The sequence below is a fragment of the Ranitomeya imitator genome, chromosome 9 (assembly GCF_032444005.1).
Source record: "Ranitomeya imitator isolate aRanImi1 chromosome 9, aRanImi1.pri, whole genome shotgun sequence".
In the NCBI taxonomy this organism is placed as follows: domain Eukaryota; kingdom Metazoa; phylum Chordata; class Amphibia; order Anura; family Dendrobatidae; genus Ranitomeya; species Ranitomeya imitator.
In genome coordinates this window covers 146,472,862-146,488,649 of record NC_091290.1, presented here as the reverse complement: position 1 = coordinate 146,488,649, position 15,788 = coordinate 146,472,862, and the positions used below count along the sequence as shown (strand labels likewise).

Below are 15,788 nucleotides of genomic sequence, written 5' to 3'. Positions count from 1 at the left end.
ATGCCGGCATCAGAGCAGCCGCTGGGGAAAAAATACCGGCATCAGGGCAGCCGCTGGGGGAAAAATACCGGCATCAGGGCAGCCGCTGGGGGAAAAATGCCGGCATCAGAGCAGCAGCTGGGGAAAAAATACCGGCATCAGGGCAGCCGCTGGGGGAAAAATGCCGGCATCAGGGCAGCCGCTGGGGGAAAAATGCCGGCATCAGGGCAGCCGCTGGGGGAAAAATGCCGGCATCAGGGCAGCCGCTGGGGGAAAAATGCCGGCATCAGGGCAGCCGCTGGGGGAAAAATGCCGGCATCAGGGCAGCCGCTGGGGGAAAAATGCCGGCATCAGGGCAGCCGCTGGGGGAAAAATGCCGGCATCAGGGCAGCCGCTGGGGGAAAAATGCCGGCATCAGGGCAGCCGCTGGGGGAAAAATGCCGGCATCAGGGCAGCCGCTGGGGGAAAAATGCCGGCATCAGGGCAGCCGCTGGGGGAAAAATGCCGGCATCAGGGCAGCCGCTGGGGGAAAAATGCCGGCATCAGAGCAGCCGCTGGGGGAAAAATGCCGGCATCAGAGCAGCCGCTGGGGGAAAAATGCCGGCATCAGGGCAGCCGCTGGGGGAAAAATGTCGGCATCAGGGCAGCCGCTGGAGGAAAAATGTCGGCATCAGGGCAGCCGCTGGAGGAAAAATGTCGGCATCAGGGCAGCCGCTGGGGGAAAAATGTCGGCATCAGGGCAGCCGCTGGGGGAAAAATGCCGGCATCAGAGCAGCCGCTGGGGGAAAAATGCCGGCATCAGAGCAGCCGCTGGGGAAAAAATACCGGCATCAGGGCAGCCGCTGGGGGAAAAATGCCGGCATCAGAGCAGCCGCTGGGGAAAAAATACCGGCATCAGGGCAGCCGCTGGGGGAAAAATGCCGGCATCAGGGCAGCCGCTGGGGGAAAAATGCCGGCATCAGGGCAGCCGCTGGGGGAAAAATGCCGGCATCAGGGCAGCCGCTGGGGGAAAAATGCCGGCATCAGGGCAGCCGCTGGGGGAAAAATGCCGGCATCAGGGCAGCCGCTGGGGGAAAAATGCCGGCATCAGGGCAGCCGCTGGGGGAAAAATGCCGGCATCAGGGCAGCCGCTGGGGGAAAAATGCCGGCATCAGGGCAGCCGCTGGGGGAAAAATGCCGGCATCAGGGCAGCCGCTGGGGGAAAAATGCCGGCATCAGGGCAGCCGCTGGGGGAAAAATGCCGGCATCAGGGCAGCCGCTGGGGGAAAAATGCCGGCATCAGGGCAGCCGCTGGGGGAAAAATGCCGGCATCAGGGCAGCCGCTGGGGGAAAAATGCCGGCATCAGAGCAGCCGCTGGGGGAAAAATGCCGGCATCAGAGCAGCTGCTGGGGGAAAAATGCCGGCATCAGGGCAGCCGCTGGGGGAAAAATGCCGGCATCAGGGCAGCCGCTGGGGGAAAAATGCCGGCATCAGGGCAGCCGCTGGGGGAAAAATGCCGGCATCAGGGCAGCCGCTGGGGGAAAAATGCCGGCATCAGGGCAGCTGCTGGGGGGAAAAATGCCGGCATCAGGGCAGCCGCTGGGGGAAAAATGCCGGCATCAGAGCAGCCGCTGGGGGAAAAATGCCGGCATCAGAGCAGCCGCTGGGGGAAAAATGCCGGCATCAGAGCAGCCGCTGGGGGGAAACGTTTGCACCAGGCGCTCACTAACGCCAGTTATCACTGGGAGATGGCTGCTGATTGCTGGGACCCCCATGATCACTAGAATAAGCCCCCACTCCTCATCGCTGCAGCAGCACCGCCGCTCAACCTCTGCCTATCAGACTGATGGAGACAGAGCACAGCGTTAATGATTGTGGTAAACCCCTTTAATAAGACTTCTCCAGCCAGGTGGGCTGCAGTAGTTGTCTGCGGGGTCCCACCAGTAACACATAGCTGATAGATCTCATCAGTGTAAGGCTACGTTCACATTAGCGTTGCGCGCCGCTGCGTCGGCGACGCAACGCACGACGCACGCAAAAACGCGTGCAAACGCACGCAAAAACGCTGCGTTTTGCGACGCGTGCGTCGTTTTTTGACGAAAATCGGACGCAAGAAAAATGCAACTTGTTGCATTTTCTTGCGTCCGACGCTAGCGTCAAAAACGACGCACATGTCGGAAAACGCAACGCGAAAAACGCATGCGTCCCCCATGTTAAACATAGGGGCGCATGACGCGTGCGTCGCCGCTGCATTTCCCGACGCTGCGTCGGTAAACGCTAATGTGAACGTAGCCTTATTAGTGCGACTGCCCCTTTAATTGGGAACACCCGATGCAGGACCAGACGCGCCGGAGGCAGAAGAAGGTGCGTCCGCGCCCTGCAGCGTTCCCATGGGAAGAGGAGCCGGGATCAGCGCAGGACGGCGCGGTGCGTCACTGCTGCCAGCATTGGATCCATTCCTAAACTAACAGCTGCTCCGACTGCTGACACCAGATAACAAGCGCAGAAAGTCTGCGAAGTCGGCGGTTACACGGGAAAGGACTAACAACAGCGAGAAGCAGAGGACGTAACCCCGAACATGAAAGAATGACGAATATCACTGCACACAGTGCCGAGAGCGAGAACCGTCATCTGACAGCGAGCGTGGGAAGAAACAACACTACCCAGACCCGTGACACCACAACAGAACAGCTGCCAAACACACGGGGGCGCTATACTCACTGATCACAGCACACACTCAAACTAATAGCCGGCAATAAAGAAGACGAGGAGCAAATCCACAAATAGGCGCCATTATAGCAGTTATATAACTGTACATAGGGGCAGTATTATAGTAGTTATATTCTTGTACATAGGGGCAGTATTATAGTAGTTATATTCTTGTATATAGGAGCAGTATTATAGTAGTTATATTCTTGTATATAGGAGCAGTATTATAGTAGTTATATTCTTGTACATAGGGGCAGTATTATAGTAGTTATATTCTTGTATATAGGAGCAGTATTATAGTAGTTATATTCTTGTATATAGGAGCAGTATTATAGTAGTTATATTCTTGTACATAGGGGCAGTATTATAGTAGTTATATTCTTGTATATAGGAGCAGTATTATAGTAGTTATATTCTTCTACATAGAGGCAGTATTATAGTAGTTATATTCTTGTATATAGGAGCAGTATTATAGTAGTTATATTCTTGTATATAGGAGCAGTATTATAGTAGTTATATTCTTGTACATAGGAGCAGTATTATAGTAGTTATATTCTTGTACATAGGGGCAGTATTATAGTAGTTATATTCTTGTATATAGGAGCAGTATTATAGTAGTTATATTCTTGTATATAGGAGCAGTATTATAGTAGTTATATTCTTGTACATAGGGGCAGTATTATAGTAGTTATATTCTTGTATATAGGAGCAGTATTATAGTAGTTATATTCTTCTACATAGAGGCAGTATTATAGTAGTTATATTCTTGTATATAGGAGCAGTATTATAGTAGTTATATTCTTGTATATAGGAGCAGTATTATAGTAGTTATATTCTTGTACATAGGGGCAGTATTATAGTAGTTATATTCTTGTATATAGGAGCAGTATTATAGTAGTTATATTCTTGTACATAGAGGCAGTATTATAGTAGTTATATTCTTGTACATAGGGGCAGTATTATAGTAGTTATATTCTTGTATATAGGAGCAGTATTATAGTAGTTATATTCTTGTACATAGGGGCAGTATTATAGTAGTTATATTCTTGTTTATAGGAGCAGTATTATAGTAGTTGTCCTCCCTCTATCTGAAACTAAACCTGTCAAAAACTGAACTCCTCGTGTTTTCTCCCTCTACTAACCTACCTTTGCCTGACATTGCCATCTCCGTTTGCGGTTCCACCATTACTCCAAAGCAACATGCCCGCTGCCTTGGGGTCATCCTTGATTCTGACCTTTCATTCACCCCCCACATCCGATCACTGGCTCGCTCTTCTTACCTGCATCTCAAAAACATTTCTAGAATTCGCCCTTTTCTTACTTTCGACTCTGCAAAAACTCTTACTGTTTCACTTATTCATTCTCGTCTGGACTATTGTAACTCTCTACTAATCGGCCTCCCTCTTACCAAACTCTCCCCGCTCCAATCTGTCCTGAATGCTGCTGCCAGGATCATATTCCTCACCAACCGTTACACCGATGCCTCTACCTTGTGCCAGTCATTACACTGGTTACCCATCCACTCAAGAATCCAGTACAAAACTACTACCCTCATCCACAAAGCACTCCATGGCTCAGCACCACCCTACATCTCCTCTCTGGTCTCAGTCTACCACCCTACCCGTGCCCTCCGCTCCGCTGATGACCTCAGGTTAGCATCCTCAATAATCAGAACCTCCCACTCCCGTCTCCAAGACTTTACACGTGCTGCGCCGATTCTTTGGAATGCACTACCTAGGATAATACGATTAATCCCCAATCCCCACAGTTTTAAGCGTGCCCTAAAAACTCATTTGTTCAGACTGGCCTACCGCCTCAATGCATTAACCTAACGATCCCTGTGTGGCCTATATTAAAAAAAAAAAAAAAAATTAATTAACTGGTTCATGCAGCTTTACATGAACACCCAAGCCTTACACTATGGCTGGTCCGAATAACTATAGCAATTGTTACCATCCACCTCTCGTGTCTCCCCTTTTCCTCATAGTTTGTAAGCTTACGAGCAGCAGGGCCCTCACTCCTCTTGGTATCTGTTTTGAACTGTATTTCTGTTATGCTGTAATGTCTATTGTATGTACAAGTCCCCTCTATAATTTGTAAAGCGCTGCGGAATATGTTGGCGCTATATAAATAAAATTATTATTATTATTATTATAGTTATATTCTTGTACATAGGAGCAGTATTATAGTAGTTATATTCTTATACATAGGGGCAGTATTATAGTAGTTATATTCTTGTACACAGGGGGCAGTATTATAGTAGTTATATTCTTGTATATAGTAGCAGTATTATAGCAGTTATATTCTTGTACATAGGGGCAGTATTATAGTAGTTATATTCTTGTACATAGTAGCAGTATTATAGCAGTTATATTCTTGTACATAGGAGTAGTATTATAGCAGTTATATTCTTGTACATAGGGGCAGTATTATAGTAGTTATATTCTTGTACACAGGGGGCAGTATTATAGTAGTTATATTCCTGTAGATTGGGGCGGTCAGACATGATGACTCTCACCTGTGCTACTTTTGCTCCAGGGCAGTTCGGACATTAGCTCCAGATAGTTTCTGGTTAGCACGTACTCCGGCATGGATTGCGGCATTTTTTTCAGCCTGGTGGATGATAATATTGTATATAATACACGGTCAGTGATGGGGGAGGGGTGACATTTGAGGGTCTCTAATCCTCACCTCTTCATCTCCTTCATGCACACCTTCAGGGCCGGCTCCGGCATGCTGCATGACTTTATCTTCTTCTCCAACAAGATGTTGTCATCGGAATCCTCGTCATCGTCGTCTGTGCTCTCCAGTGAATGCTGTTTCGCCGCTCCTCCTCCGAGCTTCCTCAGGGGACGGATCGCAATGATCTGAAGATAATGGAGGGGACTGTCGGTGATGGCATTCCTCCCCTGCTTCCTCCTCAAACTGAATTAGGGTGATAATTTGTTTTTTTTATTGAATCCCCCATTTTCAGTATCTCTGCTTGCCATCAGCGAATGGAAACACTTCTTATCTTGAACACAAGTCCTGCTGACTCGCAGCTGGGTCTGTTACAATGTATCAGTGCTGACAATCCACATCCCTCTCCCTGCCGGCTCTTCGCATTACTCACCCTTTTCTCATCATCTAATTTGGGGTTTCGCGTTTTGTGGAGCAGTTTCAATCCCTCGATCTGACGCAGCAGGAGCGGGATCGTCACTTTAAATCTTTCTTCCAGTTCAACAGCGTCAAGAATCTGCAAAAAAAAAAGTTGAGAAAGTTCTTCTTATATCCGGGTGCCCGGGACCAGAATTATTAGAAAGTTGGAGAACTTTTCATGATGGCTTCGCACAGCAGGTTTTTGTCACAAGGTTGCAGATTGGACACATGGTTGTGGAATTGAGGAGCTGTCCCGCATCTTCTTTACTGGTTATACTGCTGCAATGAAGCCACATTGGTCACAATTCCACTCATCCGGCATCCAATAGTCCGGAAGCTATGCGAGAAGGCGTCCTGACCTGCAGCTTTTCCTCGTTGCTGGTCCGTATGATGGACGTCAGGACGTCCGGCAGAAACTCCTTGGGCAGATTATCCAGCAGTCTCTTCAGTTTGGCGACGGCGGGCACCGAGCCGTCCAACATCTCCACCAGCTTAAAGGGGGAAAACAGGAAAGTCAGAATTCACTCCGATCCTGGGAAAGCTGGGTGAGGAGGAAGAGAGCAGCGACCACGACGTCCCGTCACCCACCTGCACCGCGTACTTGTAGAACTTCTCCGACAGCTCCCCCAGCGCCTCCTGAAACTCAGCTTTACTGCTCAGCTCCTCCAGCCGGTCCAGCTGCTCCACCTCGGCCACCGGGTACGGCCGCTCCTTCAGCACCTGCGCCACCTGGAAGCGGCACAGACCCGTCACCAGCAAGGTGTAGTGCGGCTTCGGCCAGTTACTGCCAACCACCTGCACGGCCAAGGCGGCGGTCCCGATCCTACGGGGAAGAACATAGGAAAAACATGGGGAGGGGAAGAGAAATGCTGGTAATCCGACATCTATACGGTTATCACTGCCCAGTAATCCAGAATCCTGGTAATCTGGCACATGTGACATCCTGTCAGTCCAGAGATATTAATCAAAGCCTTTCCTTTGTGTCCCGTACGACAGCTGCCTTTAGACCCTCTGGTTCCGCGGCACAGACCCGCTCCCCCCCTTGGGCCTCACAGCCCCGCGGCACAGACCCGCCAACTCCTGGGCCTCACAGCCCCCGTGGCACAGACACCCCCCCACCCCCGACGCCTGAGCTCCCCCCTGCAGCACAGACCTGCCCCCCCCCCCCCCCCGACGCCTGGGCCACACAGTCCCCCGTGCGGCACGGACCCGCCGACCCCTGGGCTCCCCCGTGCGGCACGAACCCGCCGACCCCTGGGCTCCCCCGTGCGGCACGAACCCGCCGACCCCTGGGCTCCCATCTGCAGCACAGACCCGCCGACCCCTGGGCTCCCATCTGCAGCATAGACCCGCCGACCCGTGAATTTCCCTGCCTACCCAAATCGACTAATCCTCTGTATTCCCCGTCCATCATAGACCCACAGATTTCTGCATAAACTCGCCAGCATGCTGACCCCTGACATATATTGGAGCAGACAAGTCCCTTATCTGAGAGTTATCTCCAGCAATAACTTGTTGTACAAAGGTCCAAAGCAGTCAGCGATCGTCCGACCTTCACCTCCGAGCTTGTAAACAGTCCAAAGGCTGCGGAGAGGAGATATGGGGGGACGCAACGCATCATCACAGAAGAGATATGGGGGGACGCAACGCATCATCACAGAAGAGATATGGGGGGACGCAACGCATCATCACAGAGGAGATATGGGGGGACGCAACGCATCATCACAGAGGAGATATGGGGGGACGGCAACGCATCATCACAGAGGAGGTATGGGGGGGGACAACGCATCATCACAGAGGAGGTATGGGGGGACGACAATGCATCATCACAGAGGAGATCTGGGGGGACGACAAAGCATCATCACATAGAGGAGATATGGGGGGACGACAAAGCACCTGACAACCCCCCTCCTTTTATAGCTCCTGACAACCCCCCTCCTTTTATAGCTCCTGACAACCCCCCTCCTTTTATAGCTCCTGACAACCCCCCTCCTTGTATAGCTCCTGACAACCCCCCTCCTTGTATAGCTCCTGACAACCCCCCTCCTTTTATAGCTCCTGACAACCTCCCTCCTTGTATAGCTCCTGACAACCTCCCTCCTTGTATAGCTCCTGACAACCCCCCCTCCTTGTATAGCTCCTGACAACCTCCCTCCTTGTATAGCTCCTGACAACCCCCCTCCTTTTATAGCTCCTGACAACCCCCCTCCTTGTATAGCTCCTGACAACCTCCCTCCTTGTATAGCTCCTGACAACCCCCCTCCTTGTATAGCTCCTGACAACCCCCCTCCTTGTATAGCTCCTGACAACCTCCCTCCTTGTACAGCTCCTGACAACCTCCCTCCTTGTACAGCTCCTGACAACCCCCCTCCTTGTACAGCTCCTGACAACCCCCCTCCTTGTATAGCTCCTGACAACCTCCCTCCTTGTATAGCTCCTGACAACCCCCCTCCTTGTATAGCTCCTGACAACCTCCCTCCTTGTATAGCTCCTGACAACCCCCCTCCTTGTATAGCTCCTGACAACCCCCCTCCTTGTATTGCTCCTGACAACCTCCCTCCTTGTACAGCTCCTGACAACCTCCCTCCTTGTACAGCTCCTGACAACCTCCCTCCTTGTATAGCTCCTGACAACCTCCCTCCTTGTATAGCTCCTGACAACCCCCCTCCTTGTATAGCTCCTGACAACCCCCCTCCTTGTATAGCTCCTGACAACCCCCCTCCTTGTATAGCTCCTGACAACCCCCCTCCTTGTATAGCTCCTGACAACCCCCCTCCTTGTATAGCTCCTGACAACCCCCCTCCTTTTATAGCTCCTGACAACCCCCCTCCTTGTACAGCTCCTGACAACCTCCCTCCTTGTATAGCTCCTGACAACCTCCCTCCTTGTATAGCTCCTGACAACCTCCCTCCTTGTATAGCTCCTGACAACCTCCCTCCTTGTATAGCTCCTGACAACCCCCCCTCCTTGTATAGCTCCTGACAACCTCCCTCCTTGTATAGCTCCTGACAACCTCCCTCCTTGTATAGCTCCTGACAACCCCCCTCCTTGTATTGCTCCTGACAACCCCCCTCCTTGTATAGCTCCTGACAACCTCCCTCCTTGTATAGCTCCTGACAACCTCCCTCCTTGTATTGCTCCTGACAACCTCCCTCCTTGTATTGCTCCTGACAACCTCCCTCCTTGTATAGCTCCTGACAACCTCCCTCCTTGTATAGCTCCTGCCAACCTCCCTCCTTGTATAGCTCCTGACAACCCCCCTCCTTGTACAGCTCCTGCCAACCTCCCTCCTTGTATTGCTCCTGACAACCCCCCTCCTTGTATAGCTCCTGACAACCCCCCTCCTTGTATAGCTCCTGACAACCTCCCTCCTTGTATAGCTCCTGACAACCTCCCTCCTTGTATAGCTCCTGACAACCTCCCTCCTTGTATAGCTCCTGACAACCCCCCTCCTTGTATAGCTCCTGACAACCTCCCTCCTTGTATAGCTCCTGACAACCTCCCTCCTTGTATAGCTCCTGCCAACCTCCCTCCTTGTACAGCTCCTGACAACCTCCCTCCTTGTATAGCTCCTGACAACCTCCCTCCTTGTATAGCTCCTGCCAACCTCCCTCCTTGTACAGCTCCTGACAACCTCCCTCCTTGTATAGCTCCTGACAACCTCCCTCCTTGTATAGCTCCTGACAACCTAGCACTGCAGATTTGCGGCCACGCCATGCCCGGACGATCCCCACCTGTGCAGGGCAGGCAGCTGCTCGCTGTCGGTGGCCGGGTCCCTGGTGTTGGGGATGACCCCGATGATCGTGCTCTTCAGGGAGGTTCCGCGCAGCAGGCGACTCCGCACCAGCTCGGTGTTCCCGGGGGTGTCCACGCTGCACCGCATACTGGAGCCCGGCAGCAGGACGCCGTCCCGGGTGAGCAGCAGCGGCAGACGTCGGGGGATCTGGATGGAGCTGCCGTTCGCCATGATCCGCGGTGTCAGGAGACAACTGCGGGCAAAGGGCAAGTTCCGGACTACAAGTACGGCGAGCGGAGAGCACCAAACAACCTCAGATCTCGCACGATGAAGCAGAACAGCGCGCTGATCACCTAGCGGTCAATATGGGAACCGCAGCCTGTGAGGTAAAAGCCGCCACATCAAGGGCCTGCGCCCGTGACAGGAATTATAGCACAAAGATCGCAGTAAGTGTGAACACTAACCAAATAGAGCAGCTTTTGGGGGACTCCAGTTCCCAGCATGGCCTCCTGACTAGTGTACTGACTGACAAAAGGGTTTCCTGAGGTAAAATGATGCCATGCCTCTCATTATGAGGGGATTTTGGGACGCTTAACCCCTCAGATGCTTTGGTCAGCGTTGGCCGTGACGTCTAAGGCCGGTTTGACACGTCCGTTTATTTCCGGTACCCGTGTGTTGTGAACGTAATACTTGTGGCACACGTGTGGCATGCGTGTGCCGCATTAGTACCACACACGGATGGCCGCCGGGGAAGAAGTGCTACAGTAAGCGCTGTTCCCCGGCGCCGGGTGCTGAGGACAGCTCTCAGCATTCTGCCCGCGATCGGCGCGAGCCGAGGAGAATGATGAGAGTTATAATAAAGTCCGAACGATGACCGCAGGGGGGAATGAAAATCCCACAGAGATTTTTGAGGAGTTTTTAGAGCAGAAACTCTCCGAATCCTCCTCAAAAAAATCTAAAAAAAAATCCTCCAAAACTTGGAGGTTCTGCTCAGTTTCTGCTCCGAAAACTCTGCAAAAAGACTGTGTAGATTTTTTTTTATTCTGAGGCGTTCTCTGCTACCTTTTGATTGAACACTGCCTGTTTTCTAGAAATTTCCTTCAGGATCCGCTTGTAAAAGAGTGACTTGATTTCTTTAGGGAAAAAAAAAAAAAAACACTCGAAAGACTGAACGTGTGAACAGCAAAGTGGATCTCCCAGAGAAAAATTACAGGAGGAGTTTTCCATGAATTTTTAAAGCGGTTTTTGAGGAGGGTTTTGGTGCAAATTACACAAAAACACACACAAAAAAGCCAAATCCTCATCAAAAACACTTGGGTAACTCATTATTATTTATTTCTGTATGAAATTCACTTGGCTGATCATATGTGGAGTTTTTAAAAAAAAAAAAATTCCTGAAAAAATAAAATAAATAGTGGAAATAAAAATAAAATACCAATAATAATAATTAATAAGAATAATACAAAATAAAATAAAAAGTGGAAATAAAAACAAAACAAAATAACAATGATAATAATAAGAATAATGCATAATATAATATAATAAAATAATAATTAAAAAAATAAATAGTGGAAATAAAAACAAAATAGCAATAATAATAATAATAATGATAATAATAATAATAATAATAATAAATATAATAAAATAGTAATGATGAAAAAATAAATACATAGTGGAAATAAAAACAAAATAGCAATAATAATAATAATTAATTATAATACAAGATATAATAAAATAGTAATGTTGAAAAAAATAAATACATAGTGGAAATAAAAGTTTAAAAAAATAAATTTGAATTAATAATAATTCAAAATACAATTAAATAATAATAATTTTTAAAAATAAAATAAATAGTGGAATAAAAAACTGTCTGTCATTTCTTCGGAACGGATCCCAGATGGAAAAAGCTCAAATTTAGACACTGTCCAATCAGAAAACTACAAAAATAAACTCTTCGTGAAAAATAAATTCTTACAAAACTATTAAAAACCTCTTCAAGAGACAAAAAAAAAAACTGCTTAAAAATGTCGGTGTGAGTCTAGGCCGAATCCCTCCCTGATGAGTCCCCCCTAATATATAACTGTGTGATGAGGAGTCGCAGCGCGTCAGCCGCAATCAGCATCACATGAAGAGTCTCTTGAGCCGGCGACTGATCACGGACCCTCGCAGAACCTTCGCTCGTCACGTCACTGACGCCGAGCTGTAATCACTTACTGCTAAAGTGGATCTCACAGAAGTCTCAGGAGCTGCAGCTGTGACCATGGAAGGTAAGAGACAAATGGCGGGCTCAGGACCTGCTCTAAACCGATGAAAAGCAATCTCATCATGTGCATAAGCGGAGAACACGTGCAGCATGAGCAGTAGCGCTGCCCCCACTTCACGCCATAATGGTTCACACTTCAGGCTGAAATCAATCAGATTATCTTTCTCCCATCTTGTCAAATGATCTTTGTCAAAAAAGTGAGGCAGCAAAGCTCCACAAAGGAGCAACTATGGGGACAAATACAGCCAAAATTCTGAAGTAAATGCAGCCACCACTAGAGGGAGCTCACTATATACAGATTATACTGCCACCACTAGAGGGAGCTCACTATATACAGATTATACTGCCACCACTAGAGGGAGCTCACTATATACAGATTATACTGCCACCACTAGAGGGAGCTCACTACATACAGATTTGCCACTAGAGGGAGCTCACTATATACAGATTATACTGCCACCACTAGAGGGAGCTCACTATATACAGATTATACTGCCACCACTAGAGGGAGCTCACTATATACAGATTATACTGCCACCACTAGAGGGAGCTCACTACATACAGATTTGCCACTAGAGGGAGCTCACTATATACAGATTATACTGCCACCACTAGAGGGAGCTCACTATATACAGATTATACTGCCACCACTAGAGGGAGCTCACTGCATACAGATTTGCCACTAGAGGGAGCTCACTATATACAGATTATACTGCCACCACTAGAGGGAGCTCACTATATACAGATTATACTGCCACCACTAGAGGGAGCTCACTACATACAGATTTGCCACTAGAGGGAGCTCACTATATACAGATTATACTGCCACCACTAGAGGGAGCTCACTATATACAGATTATACTGCCACCACTAGAGGGAGCTCACTATATACAGATTATACTGCCACCACTAGAGGGAGCTCACTGCATACAGATTTGCCACTAGAGGGAGCTCACTATATACAGATTTATACTGCCACCACTAGGGGGAGCGCACTGTATATAGATTTATACAACCATTACCAGCTTCTTTTAAGGGCATGTGCACACATAGAATGGTCCACTGCGGATTTTTCCGCAGCGGATTTAATAAATCCGCAGGGCAAAAACATCGCGTTTTTCCTGCGGATTTACCGCGGTTTTTGTGAGGATTCCACTGCGGTTTTACACCTGCAATTTTCTATTATGGAGCAGGTGTAAAACCGCTGCGGATTCCGCACAAAGAATTGACATGCTGCGGAATGTAAACCGGAATGTAAACCGTGTTTCCGCACGTTTTTTTCCGCAGCATGGGCACAGCGTTTTCGGTTTCCTGTAGGTTTACATTGTACTGTAAACTCATGGGAAACTGCTGCGGACCCGCAGCAAAATCCGCATCGTGTGCACATAGCCTTATGCTCCTGCTTTTCCCAACAGGCGCCACTGCTCCATCTGTCAATCATCATCTGGCAGGAATACGGAGCTCCTATGCCGTCAATATGTTTTTCTGTTTTAATTTCCGCACTTGTCAATGAAAGCCCTCGGGACGATGCTGGAGATCTCATGCGCTGTCGGCTCTGCTTAAATCTGCTGCAGGGTCCGGAGCTGGTAATATGGGGGTCGTTTCCACTGACGTGGCCATCAAATATCAGGCAGCTACAAAGCTGAAGGTGTTTTGCTATCTCCCATGGTTTATGAGAAACTTACAGAGGCAGCCTCTGCTGTGACTATAGAGAATAGAGGCTTTATTACCGAAATAAAATATTAATATTATAACATATGTTTCTTGCATCGGTCATCCCCACTTTACTCGCTAAAAAAAATAATATTGGAAAATTGCCATGAGTGGTAACAGGCTTTTTCTTTCTTTTGTGATGGTTTGTTTGTGTTATTGGAATACTCTGATTTGTGACCCCTGCAATCTTTAAAGTGTGGGGTCTGCAGTAATCTGCTAATATGAACCAGGGACACTCACAGGATTTTTGTACAGAAGGGAAAGGTTCATGGCCATGATGAGCATGTACATAAAAAGCGTTAAGGTACCGTCACACTCAGCAAATTTGCAAAGAGAGCGACAACAATCCGTGACGTTGCAGCGTCCTTGATAGCGATCTCGTTGTGTTTGACACGCAGCAGCGATCTGGATCCCGCTGTGCTGGTTGGAGCTAGAAGTCCAGAACTTTATTTCGTCGTCAGGTCGGCGTGTATCGTCATGTTTGACATCAAAAGCAACGACGCCAGCAACGTTTTACATGGAGCTACCAGCGAGCACGAGAAGTGAGTCGCTGTTATGTCACTGGCTCGCTCCTGCATCGTTCTGGAGCTGCTGTGTTTGACGTCTCTACAGCGACCTAAACAGCGACGCTCCAGCGATCGGCTCATTGTCTATATCGCTGCAGCGTCGCTGAGTGTGACGATACCTTTAGTGACCTGAAAATAAGTAATGCCGCCACAGTGTGCACAAGTCATGGCACCAAAAGCTCTTCTATGTACATACAGGGAGTACAGTACAGTTCCACATGGTGCAGAGGTTATTGAGGAGAAGGTCGCTATGAAGCTACTGTACTACATGTGTTAGGTCGGCGTCACACTACCGTGTTTTACGGACGTAAGAGGGGTGCTGAAAATACGGATTGCATACGGTACAATGCTTCTCTATGCCCCAGCTCCTATCAGCCGTATTTTACTGATCCGTATTATACGGTCTTCTAAGGCCGTAGAAAATCGCAGCATGCTGCGTTTGTCACCATATTGCGCAAAAAATCCGCCAAGGAAAGTCTATGGGGGCCAGAAAAATACGGATTACACACGGACCAACAGTGTGACTTGTGAGAAAGTCGCAGCGGTGTTAGAGAGAAAAGCCGGCAATTCAGCGTGGTGTACAGTAAAATCACACTGACAGTTTACAGTAGAATAGGTAGAATAAATGTGTACACATTGAATAGGTATTATTATTATTATTATACATTTTTATAGCGGCATTTAATCCATGGCGCTTTACATGTGAATACGAGGCAAATATAGACAAATACATTAAACATGAGCAGATAACAAGGCACACGAGTACATAAGGAGGGAGGACCCTGCCAGCGAGGGCTCACAGTCTGCAGGGGATGGGTGATGAAACACTAGGAGAGGGTAGGGCAGGTTGCGCGGCGGTTCAGTAACTTCAGGTATATACTGTATATATATATATATATATATATATATATATATATATATATGTTAGTGAGACACATATATGTATATATATTATTATTATTTCATACAGCGCTCGATAGCTTTAAAGCCGGTAATTCAATTGCCGGCTTTTGCTATCTCCTTCCTAAACCCGACATGATATGAGACATGGTTACATACAGTAAACCATCTCATATCACCTTTTTTTTTTGCATATTCCACACTACTAATGTTAGTAGTGTGTATGTGCAAAATTTGGGCGCTGTAGCTATTAAATTTAAGGGTTAAATGGCGGAAAAAATTGGCGTGGGCTCCCGCGCAATTTTCTCCGCCAGAGTAGTAAAGCCAGTGACTGAGGGCAGATATTAATAGCCTGGAGAGGGTCCATGGTTATTGCTCCCCCCCCCCTGGCTAAAAACATCTGCCCCCAGCCACCCCAGAAAAGGCACATCTGGAAGATGCGCCTATTCTGGCACTTGGCCACTCTCTTCCCATTCCCGTGTAGCGGTGGGATATGGGGTAATGAAGGGTTAATGTCACCTTGCTATTGTAAGGTGACATTAAGCCAAATTAATAATGGAGAAGCGTCAATTATGATACCTATCCATTATTAATCTAATAGCATTAAATGGTTAATAAAAACACACACACATTATTAAAAATTATTTTAATGAAATGAACACACAGGTTGTTTGAATATTTTATTGTTCTCTCAATCCACCTGAAGACCCTCGTTCTGTAACAAAGGAAACATAATAAACCAACAATATACATACCTTCCGAGGATCTGTAACGTCCCACGATGTAAATCCATCCATCAGTGAT

The 15,788-nt window shown here is 48.2% G+C and overlaps 1 protein-coding gene and 1 long non-coding RNA gene across 2 annotated transcripts in view; one reads left to right on the top strand and one right to left on the bottom strand.

The window, feature by feature from the left end:
• LONP2 (lon peptidase 2, peroxisomal) overlaps positions 1–9,841 on the bottom strand; it is a 30,711-nt gene extending 20,870 nt beyond the window's left edge. The window contains exons 1-6 of the mRNA XM_069739341.1: positions 9,541–9,841; positions 6,395–6,629; positions 6,166–6,297; positions 5,781–5,903; positions 5,360–5,535; positions 5,187–5,281 (exon numbers count right to left, since the gene is read on the bottom strand). Coding sequence (XP_069595442.1) covers positions 5,187–5,281; positions 5,360–5,535; positions 5,781–5,903; positions 6,166–6,297; positions 6,395–6,629; positions 9,541–9,773 — 994 coding nt within the window. The 5' untranslated portion in view covers positions 9,774–9,841. The remainder of the gene's footprint in view (positions 1–5,186; positions 5,282–5,359; positions 5,536–5,780; positions 5,904–6,165; positions 6,298–6,394; positions 6,630–9,540) is intronic.
• A 100-nt stretch (positions 9,842–9,941) lies between these two features.
• Positions 9,942–15,788, top strand: part of LOC138649176 (uncharacterized) — a 148,428-nt gene continuing 142,581 nt past the window's right edge. Inside the window, exon 1 of the long non-coding RNA XR_011315257.1 lies at positions 9,942–9,988. This is a non-coding gene — a long non-coding RNA (uncharacterized lncRNA). The remainder of the gene's footprint in view (positions 9,989–15,788) is intronic.